General features: G+C 39.8%; 1 protein-coding gene across 1 annotated transcript; it reads left to right on the top strand.

Annotated features, from left to right (window-relative positions):
- The first annotated feature begins 359 nt into the window (after nucleotides 1–359).
- On the top strand, nucleotides 360–25,302 carry unc-45 (unc-45 myosin chaperone). The gene is made up of 18 exons (XM_076180206.1): nucleotides 360–601; nucleotides 4,142–4,234; nucleotides 4,372–4,483; nucleotides 4,627–4,802; nucleotides 4,951–5,080; nucleotides 5,224–5,351; nucleotides 7,252–7,420; nucleotides 9,510–9,668; nucleotides 9,969–10,146; nucleotides 10,509–10,674; nucleotides 11,272–11,498; nucleotides 15,203–15,344; nucleotides 15,452–15,708; nucleotides 18,877–19,057; nucleotides 19,355–19,558; nucleotides 19,755–19,934; nucleotides 20,053–20,193; nucleotides 22,859–25,302. Exons 2-18 carry the CDS (start codon nucleotides 4,142–4,144, stop codon nucleotides 22,991–22,993), a joined length of 2,778 nt encoding a protein of 925 aa, XP_076036321.1. The 5' UTR covers nucleotides 360–601; the 3' UTR covers nucleotides 22,994–25,302.
- Nucleotides 25,303–27,169: the final 1,867 nt, after the last annotated feature.

The raw sequence follows: 27,169 nt of genomic DNA, 5'->3' as shown, positions 1-27,169 counted from the left end.
AATGTGCCGGTTGTACATGTTTGTAACTTATGTAGATGCCACTTCCTATTGTAATAAACATATTTAATATTTGTCGTGTGTTTGGTTGTCTTCACCTCAACCCATGCCTAAAACAATGTATATAAGTAAAAATACAGATACGTAAACCGCATTGCAGCTAGAACTACTTCTAAATAGTGTAAATATATAAGCCCGGGTAAATATGAAAAGGTTAGGCCCAAAAATGTTAATATGCCTCTGCTCTATTGTAAAACAACTCATCGGATTGAGAGAGCTGCACGTTTGCATGCTTCGCGTAAGTAGGTTTCGATACTTTTGCCCCCAGTATCATGTTGTCTATATGTTTTCCATCTCGATACTCGCAGTTATAACATAGAATGACAGGCAGACCCGGGATACCAAAATAACCTATGAAATGCACGTTGCGAGTGAGCCAGTAGAACGTTCGAGTGTATTCTGGTTACATTTCAAGAATTTAAGTTGTCAGTTTAAGCACATGAGGTTATTTCTCGTAGTTCTCCGGTAGTGTACACAGCAAGTCGGGGTTCAAAGAAAACTTGTTCTTTACACAGGCCCTCTAACTTCTTGTTTTCTGTGGAAGGTAATAATATAGTAAACTAAAACTGATGGATAAATATTAATTCGTGCACTTAGTACGGAACTTGCAAATTTAAGGTTTTGCTCGGAACTAATTCCTTGTACGTATGGAGAAATGACAACTAAATGTTGGAAAGGTGGAGTGGTCACTGGAGACCAATAGAATAGAGAATCTGATGGTTGCAATGAAAATAAAAAGTTTTTAGAAGGCTAATTTGTTTGTGGAAATAGCAGTTGATGATAAGAACGTGGAGTATAAAGTATGCACAGAACCTGGAAGGGACACTTAGATGGTATTGTGAGTTACTTTAGTGAGTGCTTACCTCACTTAGGTAAGCACTCACCTAGTTAACCCTTTTAACCTTTTTGTATGAGGTAGACACATGATGAGGGTGTAGAGTGAAAGGGTAGTTAGAATCCGTTGGTACACCAGTCAGTTAGGGAGTTCTACAGAATTTGTGAACTTTCATCTCGCCCACTAATTTATAGGGGGGGGGGGGGTAATGGCAGAAACTAGTCATTTCCTAACCTAAACCTAAGTCCTAACCAGTTCTAATAGGTAAGATAAAAAAATGACCAAATATTGGTACAACTATTTAACAGATTGGTTCTGTTCCAATGTTATGCAAATATATTTTTCACTTTCTACTTTTTTCCATTTGAAACATCTGTTTGGTTCCATTCTGATATCATGCAAACACATGTTTCGTTTCTTTCTATATTGCATCTGAAAGATCAAAGATCTATTTTCTATATGGAATAGGTTAGGTTAGAAGCTAAGTCCAGTATAGGCTTAAAAAGTGAAGGTGATTTGTGTTCAAATTGCTGTGGCAAATCATTTCAATGAAATCTTCTCCAACATAGCTTCTAAACTGGAAAGACTGAGTTTGGTACTTGAAGATCACAGTATAAAATAAATGGAAGTTTTAATGGATAGATTGTGATAGAAATATTAATAAAGTTTATAAAAGTATGAACTGAGGGCATTGTGGAGAGATTTGAAACTGGCCAGAGAACAACCTCATCAGTAAATGATGACAAAATGTTGTGATTTAAACCTAGTGTGGGGGCTATAATGAATATATCTGGAAGACTGATTCTTCACTGCCCACGAATTTTTTTCCAGTACGTTATAAGATCCTATGAGCAATTTCTGTACTCATAGGATCTTATAAAGTATAAAAGATAAGAGGGTGGAGGGGAGTGGAGTGTGATAGGGATGGAATAGGTGGGAATGTTTTTTATGCCTTTGTTTTTTGGCTACCTCCCTTATAAGGGGGGAAAAAGCCTTTGGTATATGTATGTTATAAGATCAGCCCAGAGTAGATGTCACTGAACTGAATATTGTCCAGAACTTGGAGGCATTTGGCATTGGTTGAAATGAATAGTTCATAAGTATTATGAGTCTAATGTTCTCTGTACTGACTCCAATAGTTTCAGGTTACCTGTGTTATAGAGGAGGATGGGTTTTTTTTATTTCCTTTATTGCCAGGAGGTGCCAAGATAAGAAGGAGGGAAGAGGGGAGTGGAGTGTGGTGGGGATGGAATGGGTGGTAGTGGTTTCTATGTCTTTGTTTTTTGGCTACCTCCCGTGTAAGGGAAAGCCTTTGGTATATGTATGTATGTTGTATAGTGGGCAATGTTACCATATGCAGTGGAATTATGGCATTATATATATATGTTTAGTATAATGTCCTGCAGCACTCTCCCCTCCCATAGACACACATGAAACAGAATAGACACCATGTTAGGATGGAATCTTTATTGAATTTGCAACTTTCACTTGTTGAAGGTTTTTCAAGCACTTGAAAAAGCTTTAACAAGCAAAACGTTATAAAGGTTCCATCCTCATGGTGTCTAGACTGACCATTTTATCAGCAATTGCCATTTTAAATCACACATTAAATAACCTCACTAGCCAATCCAGTATAACTATACCTTTCTTTTTCACACACACTGCATGACATCAGTTCAACCCAGGTGCCTTTCCAGATCTTATCATTCTCAAAACATTTATAACTCATCTTTTCCTATATCAAAGAATTCAGGGGTCATTTAACTCTAACTACAAAATAATTATAATCTAGACACCAATGCTGGCATTCTTGTATACCCACTTGTGCGTCATGACGCCTGTGTAGGTGTCATGGTATGGAAGGGGTTAAGGGGCACATGTCAAGTCTGAACAGTCTCAAACAGCATATGAAAAGAATGCATACTGCCAAGTTCATACAGTTTAAGGAGAGGGTAAAGGCAGGTTCTTTTCATGGGAAAGCTAGGCTTAGGCTTCTGTAGATTTGAGTAGCTGCAGTTTATCGAGCTCTTTTTCACCGTCATCTCCCAAGAAAGCATGCCAGCAAACCATTGTGGAGTCTTTTAGCATCATGGCCTCTGCCAGTGGCATGACATGTTAACGGCTTAATGATAACTTCGGTTACATTCTTCTTATATTAATGGAGTAAGGATTAATGACATTAACTTTTTGGTTAACAGTGCCCATTTTTTTTTTTTTTCTCTCTCTTTTTTTCTTTCTTTCCTTAGTATAGGGCTGGGAAAGTAGTGCTGCCTTATTTTTGTGGGTTATCATATTCAGCGAATATAGGCTTAAACTTGAATTACCTCAGGATTTTAAGGGCCAACTTATGTGCTAGATCGACTTGTATGCCACCATATACAGTACTCAAAGAAGTGATAAAGGACAGTTTCAAGGGAACAGCATAAAGGAGGGATAGTCATAGTACAAAAGTAGCATACAAGTAGTTCATAAATTAAGCAATGTATAGGGACCGAAAGGCATAATATAAATAAAGAATTGGACAAATTTAATTGGGGGGAGGAGGAATAGAAGGTTACCAAGATATCCACCACATGAAACTAATTTTTTATACTCCAGTAGAAATGTTATTTATTATATTAATTCGAGAACAATTGTAAAAATCTATCCACGAATGTACCATATGTAATGTAGTAATAGCACAACTTGTACATATACTATAGTACATACCTTATTATCTATAAGAATATATTGTAAAAACTATGGACTCAACTTATGTAAATTCAAACTGCATAATTCAAATTAAATTTATTATTTTATCAGTCACATTAAACCAGATTTGCATAAAATAAACCCACATAAATAGAACTATTTGTAATTTCTCTAGTAGTAGAGATTTACCCTAATATAGACAAATAATGTGCGACTCTGGTCCATAGTGGCACCCCCAAAACCATCTCTAAAGCATTGGTTGAATGCTACTATGCAGTTGATACTATGCAATAACATACATTCAGTACTCCAGTATGGGGCTTGATATGTAGTTTTTGATTGGTACTCTGTGATTTTGCAGATGATTCAGTACTCTAGTATAGGGCTTGATATGTATTGAATTTGGTACTCAGTGATTTTGCAGATGATTCAGTACTCCAGTATAGGGCTTGATATGTATTTAGTTTGATTGGTACTCTGTGATTTTGCAGATGATTCAGTACTCTAGTATAGGGCTTGATATGTATTTAGTTTGATTGGTACTCTGTGATTTTGCAGATGAGTCCTAAAACAGCACAGGAGTTGAAGGAGGAGGGGAACACTGCATATAAAGAGGGCAATTGGGAGGAGGCCCTCTCTAAGTATACTGAGGTAAAGCTTGATGGAGCTCTTCTTGTGTTGTGTACAACTTCTGACTGGATTTGGCAAACTTTTTACTTTATACTTTACTTATCACCATCCTCACCATAATAGGTGTTATGTTAATATATATATATATGTTTTTTCAGGCAATAAAAATTAGTGAAGATTCTAAAGAAAAACTGGTGTTTTACAAGAATAGAGCAGCAGTGTATCTGAAGACTGAAAGCTATAATGATGTTGTAAAAGATTGTTCTCAAGGTTTGGAACTGCTTTTGTGACATATTACCTCTGACTGAGGAATGTGTTTGCATGTGGTCTTTTAAAGCACAACATAGTGAGAATATAATTTTTGCTTACTAGTGTGCATTTGCAAATATTATCTTTATTGTGTGTTTTTGCAGTGTTAGATGAAACTCCCAATGATCCAAAGGCTTTGTTCCGGAGAGCTCAAGCTTATGAAGCACTAGAACAGCAAGAGAAGGCTTACCAAGATGCACGTGCTGTTCAAAACTTGGACCCCAAGAACAAAGAGGTGCAAGCCATGCTTGCAAGGTTACACAAGATCATGCAAGAGAAGGTGAAACAAACGGATGAGGAGAACAAATTATTTATGTGCTTTTAAGCATATCTATGAATGTCAAAAACAGCTGCACTATCATTTGTATATATATTTTTTTTATCAGTGAAACTATGTATGTTGAATGATGGGTTATTTGTTTTTACAGATTCAAGAACATTCCAGGACATCTGGAAAAGTTGAGCAAATGATTGAGATACTGTTTGATGTTTCACAAGAAAAGGAGAAACGAGAGACCTCTGCGAATAACTTAATAGCTCTTGTTAAGGAAAGAGCAGGTAAGATGAGATCCATTATCTCCAGCTTGAATTGATATACAGAAAATAAGAGTACATTGAAGAATTGGAAACTGAATTAGAAAATATTTAGAATTGCATAAGGTAAATTGGTTTCACTGATTAATTTTGTTTTAATCTTCAAGGAGCTGAACTTGTTGTGGAAAAAGGAGTGATTGGCCGTGTTGCACAGCTCTTGAAAACTGAAAAGAATAAAGAAATTCGCCTCAGTTGTACAAGAGCCTTGTCTGAGCTTTGCAAAAATCCTTTGAAGGTATGACATGAATGTGTATGACAAAAAAATTCATAGTTTAATAGATGGGTAGGAAAAAGTTATTATTAGAGACAAGTGACAAGTATGTTCAATGTGACTAATGGAACTTAATACACCTGTGACATAAATTAAGTACAAAAGCATCAGAAATAAATCCATGAGAATCCGAAGAGAGGGAGAAGAGAACTTTGAAAAAGGCACATACTCAAGGTTTTTCCTCCTTAATGATGTGGGTGACCAAGTCAAAATACACACTCGTGTCAACACAGTTAAAACTATTTAACCAACTCTCCAATCTTAGCAACTCGGGATGAAGGTTTGCTCTGTCCATTTTCACATTGCTTCAAAGGCAGTGCAGTGAGGCATATTTACCTCTACTGTTTCATAAAAAATATATAAAAGCAAAGATGCATGAAAATAGTTGTACAGATTTGTTAATTGATAAACTAAGACACAGAGGAGCCGTCTCAAAGCTAAAAGTGGGAGGAGAGGTCTGTGAAGATGCATCAGGTTTGGCTGAAGTAATAACCAAGTTTCCAATCAATTTTTACCAAGATAAATGACTTTGTAGAGTAGAATGTTAAGAGCAGGATTGTTGGGTTGTAGGATATAAAGATTTGTAGTAAACTTTTAGTTTATCCTCCCTCCAACTGATTGGGTGATTCTTTTCACAGTCCCTCCCTGAGCTGTTTCTATTGCCTAAACTATATTCCAATACTTCCCCCCTGACTCCCACATGATCTACTCGAAGAAACCCTGCAGGATGCCTACTTCTCGCTCAAGGGATTCAGCAAGGAGCCGAAATCCTTTGGGTGACAAGTGCACCCCGTCCCTTGTATATAGATGATTCTTACCATAAAAGTGATCCTAGTTGTTGACAAATGCCCATCCATTAGCCTTACAATGTTTTGCCAGCATGCAATTCATTGCAATAGCCCTGGAATGTCACATGCCTCCAACTCTACACCATGAAAGGATTCCTTATATAACAGGAACCTTATTCCTTATTCCTGATCTTATCTAGCACATCCCAGAACCGCACAAACAATTCCATACTCCCTATCTTACCTAAGTCATTTCCCCCAGCACTTAAGCAAACTATGGGTTCCACACCTTCCCCGACTATACACTTTTCTATCCCGTTTCTAACATCACCTATTCCTGCCCAGGGGAAACACACCTGGGTCCTATGCTGCTATCTTTGTTGCAGAAAGCCCTAAATAAATACCTCACCTGGCTATCCCCTGCATCCAAAATCTTACCTGTGGGCAGGTATCCAGCGATTGCCCTAACCTTTTTCTCTTGTATCTTTGTTTCTTCTTGTAGTTAGAGAGGAAAAGTTTAAATGTGTTTGAGAGGAAATGTCTGAGAAGTATGGTATGGGTTACAAGGTTGAATAGCATGAGAAACAAGGTGAGGAGGAGAGCAGGGATTGGAAAAGGAGATGGTAGATAGGGCTGATGAAGGAGTATTGGGATGGTTTGGATACATGGATAAGAATGTGTGAAGAAAGATAGTAAAAGAAGTGTGGAAGGCAGAGGTGGATGTAATGAACTCAAGGGAATGACCAAGGATGGGATGGATAGATTGAAAGGGGCTTTGAACAAGAGGGAAATGTCTGTTGAGCAAGGGAAAGAGAAGGCAGATGTGAGTAGAGAATGGCTATGAATAAATGATACTTTTATATAAGCCTATATTAGAAAAAAATTATATACATATAGATTCATGGCTGTATGCATCTGTTCACTCTTGCCATACTCACATCCACCTAGTCTTCATCATCTTCACAGTCTGCTTAATTAATTCTGTGCTTTTCACAAAAATCACACCTCCCCTCCCAATTTCTCTTGTTCTATAAGTGACGTAAAAGAAGTAAATACTGTTTCTCTCCCTTCATTAGGTGAAGCCAGTCATGCAAGCGATTGGGCTCCCTTGGCTCATTGATCTGATGAATTCAACAGATGCTTCTCAAGTTAATGCCACCCAGTACACTTTCCAAACTATTATCAATACACTGGCGGGTATGGATATGAAAAATGAAAAGAAACCAGATGCATTTTTATTAGAAGGTGAGTACAAGTGGTTTACTCTTGTATATTGATAATGTTATGAAGGAATTTATCACCATGTAGTGCAGACATTTCATGCTTTAGATTAACAGTCTGGGGCACAAATAAGATTTCAGGAGGACCTTGGTCTGTTGTCAAAGATTGCAAGCTAATTGTAAAACAAAGATAACAGAAAGTTACTAACAAAGTCCCATATAACAAAAGGCCACCTCCTCTTTTCAAGGGAGGTAAACCAAGGCACGCACATACCCGTCACCCATCCCACATTCGTCTAACATCCTTTTGTTGACCCTTTTATGTTCCAGCCATGGCGTTCCTCAGGGAGAGAGGACCACTTGGCTAGACGTCTAGGAAACTACAATAACAAATGCAACAACTGATTCTCCTTCCTCTTCCTTCCATTCTCACCAACCTTCTCCAGTCCCCTGCCCATTACCCACTTATTTACCTCTTATACCACCCCATCCATGTACACAGTGAACAACTGTGGTGACATTTCACAACCCTGCTGCAGCTTCACTTTCACCTGAAACTACATTCATTATTTCCAACCCTAACACAAGCTTTACTATTTTCATAAAAGGTTTTAATTGTCCTTAACTACTTTCCCACATCCCATGAAACACTTCCCACACTGCTGTACTGCGCACCCTATCATGGGACTTCTTTAGATCGGCAAAAAAAGAAAAAAATTACCTTTTACTAGAAACTTCTTGTATATCTGCCTTACTATGAAATTTTATCCATATACCCACTACCTGAACTAAACCCAGGTATGTGTGTAAATATATATAGAAAGTCGTGTGTTGAACCTATTAAGCTTTTACTTGAGAGTGATTGATGTGAATCAAAAGAGAGGGGATGGGTAGACTGCATGTACCTGGGCCTAAAGAAGGCATTTCATCAAGTACCACACAGTTGACTTGAGTGGAAATTGGAGCATGTTGGAGGACTGAGTGGCAAACTACAAAAATGGATGAAAGACTTTTTGAAAGAAAGAAACACGAGGACACTAGGAAAGGATAAGATGTCAAGATGGGAAGCCGTAACAAGTGGAGTTCCACAAGGTTCAGTGTTTGCACCAATAACGTTTCTTGTCTATGTCAGTGACATGATGGAAGGGACAACAACCTATGCCAGCATGTTTGCTGATGATGCAAAAATCACGAGAAGAGTGAAAAACGAGGAGGATGGTAGACTATTGCAAAAAAATCTAGACACCATTTTTGCATGGAGCCAAGAATAGGAAATGAAGTTCAATACCAAAAAATGCAAGTTACTGGAAATGGGCAATAGTGGCAAAAGGCCATCCTTAAATTGTTCCTTGGGAAGCAAACCCATTGCAAAGTCAAAAGAGGAGGAAGACTTGGGAGTCTTGTCTTGAGAACCTGTCACCTGACAGACGTATCACCAGGATTGTGGGAGAGACATACGGACTACTGCAGAAGATTAAAGTGGTATTCCACTATATGGATGAAGGGACATTGAAAAAACTCATTGAAACCCTGATATGTCCCTGGTATGGTCCCCACGCAGAGTGAAGGATGTAAACAAGATCAGGAGAATACAAAGGACAGCAGCCAAGCTGATACCCAGCCTGGCGGATAAACCATATGAGGAAAGACTAAAAATACTAGGTCTGCCAACTTTGAAAGATTGAAGAGAAAAAGGTGATATGATTACATTATTCAGGTCACTAAAGGGAATAGATTGCATTGACAAAAGAGATTTGATTGAAGATGGGAGGGATTTAAGAGGTGGTTGGAGTAAATTAAGAAAGATCACATCTGTAAAGGATGGGAAGAAATACAATTTTCCATATACATGCATAAATATATGGAGTAGCTTAGAGGGTGATATAGCCTAAGCTTAGAGGGTGATATAGTCTAAGCTCAAATAACATGATAGAAAATTAGAGAATAGGAGATGGGGCCCAATTATTGTTCTTTTCCTTTATACTGCAATTAGGTAAATATATAGATCCCACAAATACTTAATGGAATAAAGGAACGGGGTTAGAAATTTTGGGTTGAAATGGGAACTTCTATTATGGATTGTATTGGTGTGATAAAACTGTTCATGTTTACAGAAAACAAAAAGGAGATTGACAGCACCATGGTGGTTCTGACCAAGGCCATCACTAGCCGTTCCATGTCAGGGATATGCCGAGATGCAGTGGTGGAACTTCTGCTGAAAAATATAGATTACAAGTGCCTCAACTGGGCAGAAAAATTTATTAGAGCTGAAGGTATTACAAACATGTGTGATGATAACTTTTGACTGCTTTATTTTATTTCACTTATTTACTTACATATTTATAAGTATTATTACTATTATTATTATCATTATTTCTTTAAGCAACATTGAAAATATTTTCATATTGCCTGTGTTCTTAGAATATTTTTCATGCACTAGTTTAGTCATAAAAAAAGAACCATAATGTAAGATATGAACAAGATTAAATTGCCTGCAACAAGATTGTGAATGTTTTCATATAAGAACTTTACTGAATCAAATGACTGAATTAATTGTTTTAAACAATGACTAGGAATGACGAAACTGCTGGAGTTAGCATCAGAGCTTGAGGAATACCACTACGAATCAAGCATGGATACATCACCAAACACCAGAATGACAACAGCCATCTGTCTTTCTAAAGTCTATGAATGTTGTTATGATGAGAAAGCCAGAACTAGATATCTGGAAATGGTTGAGGATCACTTAAGGTAAAAAATATTTTCATTGAATGGTGATTCTTTAGTGTCTGTCTATTGCCCCACATCTCTCAGTGTATTGTGTCGGTTGCACTTGTGTGATATAATGAAATGAGTGAATAGGGTCAAGTGTTCTTGCATAGAATTGTGTAATCTGTTATTTTTATGTGGTGTTCTATGGTTAGGATTTTGGTTTCTGTACAATAGCAATAATGACAATTATATACAATTTTTTTTTTTTTTTTTTTTTTTTTTTTTTTTTTTTTTTTTTTTTTATGTGGTGTTCTATGGTTAGGATTTTGGTTTCTGTACAATAGCAATAATGACAATTATATAATTTTTTTTTTTTTTTTTTTTTTTTTTTTTTTCCCCAGGGATATGCTGCTGAGCCCTGAGGTTGAGATGAAGGTTCGATCTGCTGTGACCATTACAACACTCCTGATGGGGCCAACTGATGTTGGGAATGCAATTATTGGCAAAGAGGGCACTCTAGAAATGCTTCTTGTCATGGCAAATACTGAGGATGTTCTGCAACAAAAGGTAAGAGTCAGGTCTTTTGACTGTTTAAAGCTTGCTATGGGATTGTTAATATGTGTTGTTGTCAGTTTTCCTCAGTAGCTGTGCATCATACGCAAATATATATTATTAAGGGAAGAGATTGACTTCAGACCATATATTCACTTTGAAACAAATGTTGGAAAGTTTTTGAGAGTTGCCAAAGACAGCTACCGCATATATGTAGGTTTCCAACTTTAAGACGTACTTCAAACTCTCTGCCATCCTCTCCTCTTGTAAATCTCATCACCATACTTTTACCCACATTTACTTTCAACTTTAGCCTACCTTCCCAAACTCCATCACTGTCTCCCTAATCTCCCTCTTTCCCTGCCACAAGCTCAATGTTGTCAGCAAACAACAACTAGCTCACCTCCTACTTTTCTCCATTTTCTTTAACCATTTCTAGTCCCCTGCCCATTACCCTCACATTTACCTCCTGCATCACCCCCATCCATGTACACGTTGAAAAGCCATGTTTACACGACACATCCCTCATGCAGTCCCACCTTTACCTCAAACCACTTGTTCTCTCTATTTCCATTTCTAACACAGGCTCTACTAATTGTTCTATATTTTTAGGTGGCATGTGAAGCTCTTATAGTTGCAGCTAACAAGAAGGACAAATGCAAAGCCATTATGACTCAAGGCACAGACATTCTTAAGCGTCTGTACCAGAGTAAGAATGACAGCATTAAAGTGAGAGCTCTGGTCGGTCTCTGTAAACTGGGATCCTTGGGAGGCACAGACGCTTCCATGAAGCCATTTGCAGAAGGCGCATCCCTCAAGCTTGCTGAAGCCTGTCGAAGGTACGGCATAGTAATGTGCATTTTAACTTGGAATATTTTATTGTTTAGGAATGGTTATACATGGGAAACTGTAATGTTTTAACACATTTGTAAAGGTGCACTTTAAACCCACTATCGAAGAAATAATACCAGAAGTACAGGAAATCTGTATATTTCAACTACTATCTGAAGAGGACTACAGATAGTAGTCGAAATATACAGATTTCCTGTACTTCTGATATAATTTTCCGAAAGTGGGGATTAAAGTGTATATGGTTATACATGTTGATGAGGTATTGACTGAATGGTAACCTGCAGCCGATACTTTAGGGGCTGTTTTGGGGCATCCCTATAGATGAGTCACATCATTTTTGAGTTAATAAATATCTAATTGCAATCACAGTACTGGGTTATTGACTGCACGGTAACATGCAGCCAATGGTGTAGTGTTTTGGGATTCCCTTGCAGACCAGAGCCACACATCATTTGTCTATGTTAGAATAAAACCTGAACCCATGGAGCATGATGATAAATTTTGTACTACAGTTGTCCCTCCTTTAATGCTGTTCCCTTGAACAGGAGGTGCTAAGATAAGAGGGAAGGTGGAGGGGTGTCGAGTGTATTCAGGGATGGAATGTGTGGGAATGATTTTATGCCTTTTCCTTTTTGGCTACCTCCCTTGTAAGGGGGAAAAAGCCTTGGAATATGTATGTATCCCCTTGAAACTGTCTTTTACCACTTGTGGTATGTGTAGGGGAAGAATTTTGAGACTGTTTCCCAATAAACCCTGCAGTTCTGTAGGATCTTCCAACAAGAACTAACAAGGATGTGATTGATCTTCTTGGGGCCACTCCTTCAGCATTACTATACCATGTCCATTGACGTGGCCCTTGTCTCTGGAACCAGGAACTGTTGATCCTTAGCCTTCTTGATTTTGCAAAGTTCAGGTGAGAACTGTTAATGTTCCTGGTGGTTCCAGAACCATGGGGACCAATAAATACATACTTCATAGCCAGCTCTGTTGGTGCCAGTAAGAATAAGTAAACAATAAGTGTGTCCTGTGGTGCAATGGGAATTCTTGATAGGGATGACCTACTAAAATGGGACAGAAGAAAATCAAGAGGACACGAGAAGAAACTTAAGAAAGACAGTTACAGAAGAAATCTGAAAAAGAATAGCTTCCCACACAGAGTGATAGATATCTGGAACAAACTGAAAGAGGAAACAGTGAGTGCTAAAACTATACATGACTTTAAGAAAAGACTTGATGCGGAAAGATACAATAGCGGGTCACTAGGAACATAGCTCTCCTCCTGCAAAATAAAATTAGGTAAATACAGGTAAACTATAGATTCAAGCTTGGCATAGAACATCATCTCTTCAAGGTTATGTGCTTAAGTAAGAGCATGTGCTGCAATAAGAAATATGAACCCCAAGATGTGCTTCAGCCTCACCAGCATCGTACATTCGTGAGCCAGAGTAATCTTTACAATGGCACGCTGTAGTTGGCTAGACATGCCAACAGCTACTACCATGGCAGGCCCCATCATTTCAGCTTGACCAGAAGTAAGTGTTACTCTTGCTACTGATTTTGCAACTGCCTGGTCTTCTCACATCTGAGAAAATCGCTGCATCCAATCTAAGCTTCATGAGCTCTGCCGATAAAAAGGACAGTTGGACATCCTAGGAGAGAGAGAGAGAACATTCCAGGCAACCACACGGAAAACTCACCATAGGTTCTCCCAGGCTTGTCTCGGTGTGTTCGTACATTAATTGCAACATTTCAGCTCCCTGCATGACGGGTTTGGTGAATTTGACAGGCATGTTGCAAACTCACCCCCACCAGGTGAGCTGCTTATGGTTGTCATGTATGAATGTTTATGACTTGTCTTCCCATGACCCCACCCACCGCTGAACAACATGGGGAGACTAGGGTTTGGGTATGTATATTAACCCAATAGTCTCAGGGATCACAGGAGAGTATACACACTCACCATCTTGACTATAGAGGAAGACAGCTGCAGATTGTATGGTGTTGGCCCAATTGGCAGCTGATTGACTCAGGATGTGACTAACCTAACGATTTGAGTCAAGTCGTCCAGCTGATTTCCCTCTCCAAGCCAAGAGGGGCCATGCATCTTGGCCTGAATAGAGGACCATAGAGAAGTGTTGTTAGTCCCAGGGAAACACCTCAGTCCGACCACAGCACTAAGGTGTCACTCATTCTCCAGGACACCTGTGTCTAAACCCTGCAGGGATGCTATGCATGGCAAACGCATGGATTAGTGACCCATAATGGTGTTAGATGCACATTGACTCAAAGAGTTCCTCTGACCTTTCGATGGTATTTTTATTTGCTGGGACATTGTGACAAGTTGGTGAAGGTGGAAAGTGAAGTCACGGGTCTAGTTCTGAGTTTTTGAGTTTATTCCTGACCGGTTTTGCTCTATAAACTGGTCAGGAATAAACTCAAAAATTGGAACTAGACCTGTGACTTCTTTTTCCACCTTCGTATTCTTATTTCTCCAACTTTGTGTCCAACTTATCCTCCTCACTGGTGCGGGATCAGTGAGGGAGTCAGTATAGTCACTCACAATTCAACCATGTGGCAGATATTTCTGGGTTACATGGTACCAGTAGAGGCTAACTTAATAGCCCAGAGTAATTTCTTCATGTCTGCATGGTAAATTGTTGAGTGGGTGAGGAAGGAGAGAACTTTACCATGTAATGAAGCAGTTGTGGTAAACTAACTATAGCTATTGACCCCTGATGCAGAAGTGCTGTCATGCTGCATTACATCCAATGTGAGCAGTGGGTTGGGGGACAAGAACAACCCATTGTACACAAAGAACTTACGTAGAAGGAGCAATAAATGGGTTTTGGGTAGATATGGCATGGATGAAGAGTGGATTTATGCTTTGATGCGGCCACCCTCCTCACAAGAGAGAAAGGTCCTCTTTGTGTATAAATGAAGGGATTTCTCCCCGTCTTCTCCTTTTCTGCATGAGGGGATGGAGAGGGGTGGGGTTGCTGATTTAATGAAGTGGCCATGCTGTGGATATGCTGTGTCTTGCGACACTGCTTCTGACCCAGGGCAGTGGGTGAGATGCAGGGATGACCCATCATCCAGGAGGTGCCAAGATAAGAGGGAGGGAAGAGGGTGGAGGGGAATGGAATATGTTAGGGATGGAATGGGTGAGAGTGGTTTTTATGCCATTGTTTTTTGGCTACCTCCCTTATAATGGGGAAAAAGCCTTTGGTATATGTATGTATGTATTATTAACATTATTATTGTTAATGTTGTTATGTCTTTATACTCACTGTTGCTGCAGCTGCTGCTTCAAGTTTCATTGAACGAAAACCTGTAGCCACTGGTAACAGTTCATGGATCCTCCCATATATCTTTCCAGGAAGAAACTTTGGACTGGTTTCTTTGTTGTATTACTGAGGAATTGTTTCTATGTCATTGGCTAAAAGTACATACATACATACATATACCAAAGGCTTTTTCCCCTTACATTGGGGGTAGCCAAAAAGAAAAAGGCTAAAAGTACTGGGAAATTAAAGTCTCTGACATCCGTCTTTCAGCACCACCTCTAGCAAGTACCTGTCATTGGTCACAACTGGGACAATTGATTGATTGATTGATCCCAGCACATGATGCTGCTGTGTGAAGATATTTTGTTTATTACACACCTGAATAATTTTTTAATGTAACCTTTCAGATTCTTGATAAATCCAACTAAAGACAAAGATATGCGTAGATGGGCTTGTGAAGGTCTCTCCTATCTGACACTTGATGCAGACGTGAAGGAAAAGCTTATTGAAGACCTTCCAGCATTGCGCTCAATGCTTGAGCTTGCCAAGGTAATCTTGATCTAGATGGGATTATGACTTTCTTGATGGGACACATTGAAGTTTTGTCACATACTACTGTGTGATGATTTGTTAAACTTTACATGTATTTCTTTCAGTCAGGAGACATGAATTGTTTGTATGGTGTTGTCACAACATTGGTCAATCTTACCAATGCTTATGACAAACAAGAAATTCTCCCAGAAATGGTCGAGTTGGCTAAATTTGCCAAACAGCATATTCCAGAAGAACATGACCTTGATGACAAGGACTTTGTTGACAAGCGTGTACGCATTTTGGCTGAAGAAGGGGTCGGTGCTGCCTTAGTTGCACTTTCTAAAACAGAAAGTGCAAATTCAAGAGAGCTTATTGGCAGGTACAGTAAATATAATAGAATATATTATCATAAAGCTTTCACATGAAATATTATATTATTACAGTAGGTATACAATTTACCCTCTCTCCAGCAAACATTAAATAACCTCACCAACCAGTCCACCATCACTGAACCTCCCTTTTTCAGACATTCTGCATGGCATCCATCCAGACCAGGTGCCTTACCTGCTTTCATCATCTTTACAACTGCCTTCACCTCATCCTTCCTTATTTCTCCTCCATTCTCCTCACTCTCATTTTCTTCGCATTTCCCACTGCAGCTATCTTTCCTTCCCTATCCTCCTTCACATTTAGCAACTCCCTAAAATATTCTGCCCATCTTCCCCTTACTGCCATCTCTTCCATTATCATCTCTCCATCTGTACCTTTTACCTTTTCTTCCCTACTTGATTCGCCTCCTCTTCCTCTCTTAATTTCTTTCCAAAACATCTTTTTATTACTTTCAAAATTTTCTGTCATACTCCTACCCCATTTCACATCTGCTCTCCTCTTTGCCTCCTTTACCTTTTGCTTTACTTCTCTTTTCTTTTCTTTGTACGTCTCATATGACTCCCCCGTCCTCTTTTGTAAGCAATCTGTGAATGCTCGCTTCTTCTCTTCTACAACCTTCTTTGTTTCCTCATCCCACCATTCACTGGAGAGAGGGTAGAGTACCGGAGGACTGGAGAAGTGCCTGTATAGTTCCTCTTTACAAGGGAAAAGGGGACAAGTGTGAATGTAGTAGTTTCAGAGGGATTAGCCTGTTAAGTGTAGTAGGGAAGGCTTATGGGAGGATCTTAATTGAGAGGATTAGGAGAGGAACAGAAGGAGTAATTGGTGAGGAACAGTGTGGATTTAGGACAGGTAGAGGTTGTGTAGATCAGATCTTTGTGGTTAGACAGATATGTGAGAAAGCTATAGGAAAGGGGAAGGATGTTTTTTGGGCTTTTATGGATCTGGAAAAGGCTTATGATAGGGTAGACAGAAAGGCACTGTGGGAGGTTCTGCAGATTTATGGGATAGGAGGAAAGCTTTTGGGAGCTGTCAAGAGTTTTTATGAGAGTAGTAGAGCTTGTGTCAGGATTAGAAATGGAGAGAGTGAGTGGTTTGAAGTAAAGGTGGGACTTCGTCAAGGATGCGTTATGTCGCCCTGGCTGTTCAACTTATACATGGATGGGGTGGTGCGAGAGGTGAATGCTAGGGTAGTGGGTCAGGAATTGGAGATGGTTAAAGAAAGTAGAGAAAGGTGGGAGGTGAGCCAGCTGTTGTTTGCAGACGACACTGCGCTTGTGGCAGGGTCAGAGGAGGGATTGAGGAAGCTGGTGGCAGAGTTTGGGAGAGTATGTGATAGAAGAAAGCTAAAGATAAATGTGGGTAAAAGTAAGGTGATGAGATGTACAAGGGGTGAAAGTGGCAGTAGACTGGAAGTGAACATTAAGAGCGACTGGAGGAAGTGGATAGGTTTAGATACTTGGGTGCAAGTGTAGCAGGAAAAGGTGGAGTGAAGGTGGAGGTAGAATGTAGATTGAGAGAAGCGAGTAAATGCCTTGGTGGATTAAAGAGTGTAATGAGGAATAGACATTTGGGAATGGATGCGAAGAGGAGACTGTATGAAGGAGTGATTGTGCCAACAGCACTGTATGGGGCAGAAACGTGGAACATAAGAGAAGAAGAGAGAAGGAGTTTGAATGTGTTTGAGATGAGGTGTCTGAGAAGTATGGTGGGGGTTACTAGGCTGGATAGAGTGAGAAATGAGGAGGTGAGGAGGAGAACAGGGGTGAAAAAGGATTTGGGAGATAGGGTTGATGAAAGAATATTAGGATGGTTTGGACACATGGAAAGAATGAGTGAAGAAAGACTAGTAAAAGAGGTATGGAAGGCAGATGTGGAGGGAGTGAACATGAGGGGACGTCCTAGGATGAGGTGGATGGATGGGGTGAAGGGGGCTTTGGGGAAGAGGGGAATGTCTGTTGAGGAAGGAAGGGAGAGGACGGAAGACAGAGGTGAGTGGAGAATGGTTGTATATGGATGATGTTGTGATTGCATGAGGAGGAATGGGCGGTTGGGGTAGTATGTGTGAGTAAATTTTGACGCACCCCGAAGGGATTTCTCCCCGTCCTCTCCTTATATGCAAGGGGGGACGGAGAGGGGGGGTCGCCGATTAACCCCTTCCATACGGTGCCGCACACGTAGGCGTCATGAGGAGCAAGTGGATTCACGACGCTGCCATATCGGCGTCTTGATTATATTTATTGTAGTCGCCCCTGTGTTTTTACATTCTCCCAAATGCGCCCTTAATCCCATTCTCAACGATCGATATAAGCGGCGACTATATTTTATGATGCGAATATTATTTCGTTACGTCGTACGGCTGGCATTGGCTGCTGCCCGCGAGATTTAAGTCCCGTATTGAAGTGGTTAAGTGAAGCAGCCTTGCTGTGGATGTGCTGTGTCTTGCGACACTGCTTCTGACCCAGGGCGGTGGGCAGGGTGCAGGGATGACCCGTCATCCAGGAGGTGCTCAGATGAGAGGGAGGGTGGGAGGGGTGTGGAGTGTGTTTGGGGATGAAATGGGTGGGAGTGTTTTTATGCCTTTCCCTTTTTGGCTACCTCCCTTGGAAGGGGGAAAAAGCCTTGGTATATGTATGTATACAATTTACCTTCACTCTCTTTCCTGTCACATTGGACCCCAAATTCATAAAAATGTCTTTCTCCAGCCTTTCTCCTTTAAGACTTAATTCTAACTATCCTCTTCCCATGCACACCTCATCACCTTACATGTACCCATATTTACCTTCAACTTTATCCTGTCACATACCTCCTAAATTCCATCACATCATGTCTAATTAGATGTGAAAGTAGGATGAGACTCATGAGCAGCTCATTGGTTGAAGTGAAAACTGAAAACGTAAAAGTAACTACATACAAGGACACTCATGTTCATATCAATAAATTTGGCAAGTTTGATGTCATGGGCTGGAGGTTGCTTACATTAGATGTACATTTAGTGATAAATATAGATGTATGTGATCCAGGAAGTTGTGTACAAACTTTCCTAATGAACATTATAATATGTATAGGATCTATGCTAATGCACTAAAATTGGACTAATGTATGGTTTTGCTATATTTGGGAAATATACTTGATTTTTTTTTTTTCCCCCCGACAGAATCTTCAATGCCATTTGTGAGATGCAAGACAATCGTGGTTTGATTGTCCAGCAGGGAGGAACAAAGGCATTGCTGTCCTTGTCTATGGAAGGCACAACAAAAGGCAAACACTGCGCTGCACAAGCCCTTGCTCGTATTGCCATAACCATGGATCCCCAGGTTGCATTTCCTGGACAGAGGGTAAGATAAGGGGTATAAATAAGGTCAGCTGTAATCAGTGCAGAATTTACCATAAATTTTTTGGTGTGATGTATATATGTTTCATGTTTATTATAAGCCTTGTAAGACACTTGAAATTTGGGGGATCTCTCTGTCTAAAGTCATGACTACTCTAGACACAAGTTACTTGAGAAGGATTTAGAAAATTAAATAAAAACTTGCATTATCTATCTACATCATTCACATAGTATTTTTAGCAATTTGTAATTGTGTAGGATTCTCTCAGTATCTGGAATCACAACATATCTCCTGTTACAGTCATACGAGGTTGTACGTCCTTTGCTAAAGCTGCTTAATATAGAGTGCTCGGGTCTCGAGAACTTTGAGGCTCTGATGGCCCTATGCAACATTGCTGGCGTTTCTGAATCGGCTCGTCAGCGAATATTAAAAGAAAAAGGCCTTGCTCTTATTGAACATTACACGTTTGAGCATCATGAGATGATCAGGAGGGCTGCTATTCAGGTTTGTGTGGAAGATGTAACTAAGAATCTTTGACAGCTTGAGGAATTGCATGTGTGGTTTTCATAGTCAAATCAAAGGTTTTTAATTTTGTTGCTGTGGTCACCATATTATGTCTTCACCTGAAGTTTATAGTTCTTACAATTTATGGAAAACCTGCATTACTTTTTGCTATAACAATGTTTTTTTATTATCCCAGACTATGGTAAATATGTGCCTCTCACCAACAGTAGTCTCTTTAATGGAAGGAGATAATGATAAATTCAAGTATATGTTCCTTTGTACATCTGATGAAGATGAAGAAATTGTTAAGGCTGCTGGAGGTGCTGTATGCATGCTCCTGTCCAATTCAGAAAAATGCCGGAAAAAGGTCTTTGATGTAAGTTGAATTGTTTTACCATGACAATAGGTAATATTGTGCAGTAGGGACTGACATTTGTCTCTGTTGAGTTTATGATTTGTGGTACCATCTACTAAATAAAAGGATTCTTCTACAGGCACTAGATTGGCAAGAAATTCTTCAGTTCCTTCTCTCCCATGCGAATCCTGATATTCAGTATAGAGGAACAGTCATTGTGTATCTTCTTATGACAATTGATAAATACACTGCTGAAAAAATTATTGATACTCATTGCAAGGTAAGATTCTCTCTCTCTCTCTCTCTCTCTCTCTCTCTCTCTCTCTCTCTCTCTCTCTCTCTCTCTCTCTCTCTCTCTCTCTCTCTCTCTCTCTCTCTCTCTCTCTCTCTCTCTCTCTCTCTCTCTCTCTCTCTCTCTCTCTCTCTCTCTCTCTCTCTCTCTCTCTCTCTCTCTCTCTCTCTCTCTCTCTCTCTCTCTCTCTCTCTCTCTCTCCTCTCTCTCTCTCTCTCCTCTCTCTCTCTCTCTCTCTCTCTCTCTCTCTTTCTTATCTAGTAAAGATATTGACTGCATAAAAATTATGATGTCAATATTTTAATGACTTTATTGACAATCCTTTACAGGGCAGTGGACAAGGTGCAGGGATGACCCGTCATCCAGGAAGTGCTAAGATAAGAGGGAGGGTGGAGGGGTGTGGAGTGTTTTCAGGGATGGAATGGGTGGTAATGATTTTATGCCTTTTCCTTTTTGGCTACCTCCCTTGTAAGGGGGAAAAAGCCTTGGTATATGTATGTATGTATGTATTGACAATCCTATGCACCTGAGTCACACAGCATTCTTTTACGATTGGTGACCATTCTTCAAGATGGACAGTGAAACTGCCCATTTTCAAAACCTGTCAACCCCCTCACCTTCATCAGTTGGAGCCCTGAGAGGCTGGCACTTGGTCTTAGCACTGGGCCCAAGATGTCTCTTTCAATTTCAATTGCATTTCTTATACTTTTTCACACATAGAGAGCTGACGACCAGCAACTGCTCTCTTCTCTCTACCACTCTCAGCTGGTGATATAGAAATAGTCCTACACAGTTATAACACAGGCAACAGTCCAAAGTTTCTTCCCAGAGAGATCTATAGGGGATTCCAAGGACTGTTGCCAGCTACTTTGGGGTTGTGGGTTTTCCATTTAAATAGCCTATTGGAGAATGGTTGTATATGGATGATGTTGTGATGCATGAGGTGGAATGGGTGGGGAGATGGGGAGTGAGGTAGTATGTGTGAGCAAGATGTGACGCAGCCCGAAGGGATTTCTCCCCATCTTCTCCTTTTGTGCATGGGGGGACGGAGAGGGGGGGTCGCCAATTTAATGAAGCGGCCTTGCTGTGGATGTGCTGTGTCTTGCGACACTGCTTCTGACCCAGGGCAGTGGACAAGGTGCAGGGATGACCTGTCATCCAGGAGGTGCTAAGATGAGAGGGAGGGTGGAGGGGTGTGGAGTGTATTCAGGGATGGAATGGGTGGGAATGATTTTATGCCTTTTCCTTTTTGGCTACCTCCCTTGTAAGGGGGAAAAAGCCTTGGTATACTGTATTTTCCAGCTTATAATGCGCACCCATGCACTTCGTTATCTCAGTACACAGATAGCGCGCACAGACGTATAACGCGCATGCCCGATCGCATTTGTCTATAACGCAGTTTTACCTCGGTATTTACATCATGTGAACGAGGTTACATGGAGAAGTATTTTTCGTTGGCTAGAGCCACCGCTGGGAAATCTGTTGATTTGTCACTAAATTAAGTGTCAGTTTAGGCATCAATCAGGACACAACTAAGAAAAAGTCGGAACTACATGTACCGGTATATGACTCATGTTGTGCGTTGGTCCCTTATTACTTTGTAGCTTAAATAGTTTGTAGGAAATATGATCTAAAAAAAGTTTATTGAAAGTAAAATATACAGATAAATTTTGGGATTTTTACAGAAAATTTTCATTTTATATCTTGAGGAAATAATTCGTCTTTACCATTTTTTATTTAATACTGAAACAAACTACAGACTGTTTCATTTTAGCTTTGAACCTGCAATGACAGTGGTAAAATAGGACAGTCTCATCGAGGTGACGTTTAGTTAATATAACTCCCGAAGAGGGTGTTGTAGTCAGGTGTTTGACACGAGTTTATGAACAGCCGCAACGGAATTTGTACCATACCTAAAGTGAAGCAACAAAGCCAACATAAAAATTCAAACGAGGATGCTGTGAACATGGGCAAATATCATGAATATTGATCGTGTTTCATGGTGTTTAGGCCTATCTAATCATTAAAAATAAGATTCGATAGATACCTACCTATACCAAATATTTATATATGGTAGCCCATGCTGGCGTATTCTTTCGTGTCACCATGGCTGTTCTTCATGTTCTCACGGAACGTCATGGAGAAGTGTGCTGTCCCGACTTTGTGACGGCCAACATCGTCACGTTGTTGTGAAAAAAAATCACACACACAGCCGCAGAATTTTTATCGTAGGCCGTAGATAATGCGCACCACCAGATAACGCGCACCCCCCATTTTTAGGCCCTTCCAACGGAAAAAAGTCGCGCACTATACGCTGGAAAATACAGTATGTATGTATGTATGTATTGGTAAAGTATTGTCCATTACTTGTAAAAAAAAACAAAATTATTATTACCAAAAAGCCTTTGGTATATGTATGTATTTTATGCCTTTTCCTTTTTGGCTACCTCCCTTGTAAGGGGGAAAAAGCCTTGGTATATGCATGTATGTATTATTATTATTATCTTCCCTATTTTATTGTATTCATTTCATTTCTTTATATACTACAAATTCCTCTGTAAAGGGTACCATCCTAGTCTTCCGATGGGAAGAGTGTGATGTTAAACCACATCATTATCATATATTTACTTTTTTGTTTCCTTTCTTTTTTCAGGATGCCCTTGAAGCCATTGCCAAAATTGATAATCCAGAAGTTGTTCTACCACAAGCCAAAGAATATGCTTACAAATGTCTAAAAGAAGCTGCAAAGTGGAAATTCATCAAGGACCCTGATGCTACAGATGATTAAACTAATGAATAAACTATCCATTTAATAATTTATTGATTTTGTAATATGATGTGGTACAGGGGGAAGTGTGCAAGTTATAGTCACAAGTCTGTGAATTGGGGGGAATGAAGACGTCCCAGACCAGTGGGATAAATGTCACAAGCGAACAAACATGACTCCTAATTGATTCTCACATTTATAGGAAATTCTAATCATACATATACCAACATACATACACCAAAGGCTTTTTTCCCCTTACATGGGAGGTAGCCAAAAAACAAATGCATAAAAACCACTCCCACCCATTCCATTCCCTACGTACTCCACTCCCCTCTACCCGCCCTCTTATCTTGGCACCTTTTGGATGACGGGTCATCCCTGCATCTTGTCCACTACCCTGGGTCAGAAGCAGTGTTGCAAGATGCAGCATGTCCACAGCAAGGCTGCTTCATTAAATTGGCGACCACCCCCTTTCTGTCCCCGTATGCAGAAATTCTAATCAAAGTTGATAAACAGTTCCTAAGAACTACACTTGACGGTGCTTCTGCAGCATGGTTCCCAATAGGAAAACATAAGAAGATTCACTAAAATCATCCCATTGGAATGCCTGCATACAGAAATCGGAATCCTCTATGTAAAATACCATATGAAAATTATAGATTATGTACTCATTACATAAGTACAATCATTTGAATGCAACAAAAAACACTGGATGATAGACATCCAACACTCTCTTTATTCCATTCATCCACTTATTCTTGGTCTTCCCCTTAAGTTCTTTCTACCTTTCCACTTTCATTTTCAAATCTTTCCTCACTTAATCTTTCCTTTGCTATAGCCTTATCATTCTCCTTTTCCTATCACACTGATTCTCCCAGCGTCTCCCACTGTCACAATGAAAGCCTCTATATCTTCCTGTATTCAATGACTTCAAATACTCTACTCATTTTCTGCTTACCACATTCATTTCCATTGACATCTCTCTACTCCCTTTATCTTCTCTTTTCTGCCTGGGTCAGATCTTCACATTCTTTTCAAAACACTTATCCCACCTTACTTCCATTCTTCTCTTGGCCTCACCTTGCATTTACTCTATTCAATCTCTATCTCTCATGTGTTTCCTCATTCTTTTCTGCCACCTACCCCCTCACCTCTTCATTCTACCGTTTACTGCCTTTCCTTCTGTTCACTCCCATCCACCCAATCCTATACAGTCTTTTTTACATATTAGTACATCCTCCACGAAAAATACCCAGTCTTCCTACATTACAACATTCTACCACTCTTCTAAACACATTAGTATCCAGAAGTCTTCCAGTCATCCATTTGTGTACCACTAGATAAATCATTAATGCTATTTAGACTACCCTCCCACCGTCCATCCTGGTCCATACATACTTCTGTTTATCTTTCTTCTGTGCAAGTGCCCTCAATCCTACTCATTCATCTCTTTGCATCATATAGGCACAACCAACTTAATGGAAAAAACAGTATACAATTAAAAAAAATCAACAACTTTCTACCCATACCATACAATACATCCACACAGAGACAATCCCAACTCAGAGTACAATACAAGCACTCCAAGACCAACCACCCAATACCCTTCTTCATTATACCCATCCAGACATTAGCTCCACAGGAAAATCCCCCTAAGAGAAATAAGAAGACTAGCATTGCTGCATTCAGGTCATCCAGTGCTGAGACAATACCAACACAGAATAGGCCTGACCATAGAGGCAAACTGCCTCAGATTCAACCATCACACAGAATACATTGAACACCATCTTACACTGCTCCACTGTAACCATACCTGGACCACAATGCAATATTTATTTCTTGAGTAATTTAGTAGCCAATCTAGTGGCTGTTGCTGGTTACTTGGGAGCCTTGGATCCAAGGGTTGGGTCAATGGATTAGTTTTTTCTGAAATACTTTACTGTCATCCCCAACATCTCTGGTTTTGTTTCTGCTAATGACACCGTATTTCCTTATTACTCCATCCACTAGTTCAGCTACTCTAATATAGAGTTCATCCAACACAATTACATTCACATTGTTCCCAAAATGCTCCATATACTTCTGTATCTACTGGCTGAATTATCACAATGCAGTAAATGTCATCATCATACTAAGTCAATTCTTTGTCCCACCTTTGGTCTTGCCATTACTGGTAGTTCTTGGCTGGGCTTGGCCCCATGTACCACAAGTGTCTGCGAGTGAAAATTATATTTATTTGAGCTTATACTCTGCTTGTTAACTGTTCAAGAGTTATGCAAAACCTTTTAACTAACTTTTGTAATTTAAGATAATAAAGGAATAAAAAGAAAGTCCTCCTTTTTTTTAACCGAATCTATCAGTTGGATACACTATGCTACCTCTTCCTCACTCCTCTCACTGCTGAGGTTATACACCCATTTTATTCTTGATAATACTTACAACCACCCAACTGCACATTTATGCACCTCATTATATATCAACACTGCCACTACATTTCTTCCTTGCCGTCTCACCTCACCCAACACCTTGCCTACCACAATCCCAAACTCACCTTTTCCTTTCAGTTTTGTTTCACTCTAATGTATTCTTAGAAACGCTACCAATCTCTTCCCTTTTGCTCTCGTCTGTGCATATGCGGATGGAATGGGTGGGAGTGGATCTTATCCCTTTGTTTTTTGGCTACCTCTCTTGTCAGAGGACAAGCCTTTGCGACACTGCTTCTGACCCAGGGCAGTGGACAAGGTGCAGGGATGACCCGTCATCCAGGAGGTGCTAAGATGAGAGAGAGGGTGGAGGGGGTGTGGAGTGTATTCAGGGATGGAATGGGTGGGAAAGATTTTATGCCTTTCCCTTTTTGGCTACCTCCCTTGTAAGGGGGAAAAAGCCTTGGTATATGTATTTACCTAGTTGTAATATACTCTGTGTGGGAAACTGTTCCTTTTCAAGTTTTTTCTATAACTATCCTTTTTCTCTTCTTTGTTCCAGAGTTGGTAGGTTCAATTTGGATAGTCTTTGCTCATATGTTAGTTCGGCGAGTGTCGGTGCTAGTTTTGTTGTCGCTCTTTGTAATCTTTCTAGTTTCTTAATATTCCTTTTGGTAGTGGGTGTCCAAAGTGATGCTGCGTACTCGAGTTTTGGTCTTATTAGTGTAGTAAGTATTATCCTTATCATTTCTTCGTCCATATAGGTAAATGCCACTTTGATTGCTCTCAATAAGTTGTAGGTTTCTCCGAACATCTTGTTTATATGCTTATCTGGTTTCATGTCCTTTCCAATCATGTTTTCTACGCATTACTGCATTCTTTTTTTTAATAACTTCCAATTACTCCGATTGATAATTCTCAAAAAGGAAAAAAATACTTTTTTTCTTCTTCCAACTTCATTTGATTTTATATTTTGGCTTCCTCTAAAACAGTGGTTCCCAAACTTTGGGTAATGAAGGGGTCAGTTAAAAAAAAATAACAATTCTGAAAATCAAGAAAACATTTGGTACCTGGCATTAGGATTAATGTTAACTTAGTCTTAGGATGTAAAGTTGTAAAGCTGACAAAGTTTGGGAACCACTGCTAAGAGCTTCAGTGTCTGCACATTTATCTTCATTAGCATCTTTCCTCATTCAAATATTTTTCAATTTCTATTCTTATGCTAACTTCCAAGACTAGTTAATTACTTAATTTGCTATGTCTTATAATTTAAATCTTATTCCATTGGACATGTGCCATTTCTCTTGTATATTATCAATCTGATCTGCTATATCTGGGTCATTCCCCAGCCTTTCACATCTCACATTCTTGACATACCTTCCATGAAGTTCTTGTAATTCCCTAGAATGTCTGGTTGAGCAGTCCTGTCTCTCTGAGGAATCCAATGGCTGGAATGGGGTTGTCCCACAAATCCCTTAAAGACTGTAAATTGTGTTGTTGGTGTGCTTGATTATGTATAATGCAGTATTCCATAAAGTGTTGTATCGTATGGGGTGAAATGTTGCATCGTGGACAGTTAACTGCAATGCAGTTATCCAACTCCTTATGGTACCTTAGAAGGGCTGGGTGGTGGCTACACTGCAGTCTAGCCAGGTGGACTTTGTCCTTTCAGTGTAGAGAAGATTCAGGAGGATGGATATCAGGGGATCTAGTATGCAGCAATATATTGTCTTTCAGTTTGTTGATGGAGCAGTGAGTGATACGATTTCTGGAG

This window comes from Oratosquilla oratoria, chromosome 44 (genome assembly GCF_046742065.1).
Source record: "Oratosquilla oratoria isolate Oo_2021 chromosome 44, ASM4674206v1, whole genome shotgun sequence".
Classification (NCBI taxonomy): domain Eukaryota; kingdom Metazoa; phylum Arthropoda; class Malacostraca; order Stomatopoda; family Squillidae; genus Oratosquilla; species Oratosquilla oratoria.
This window is presented reverse-complemented; position numbering and strand designations above follow the sequence as displayed.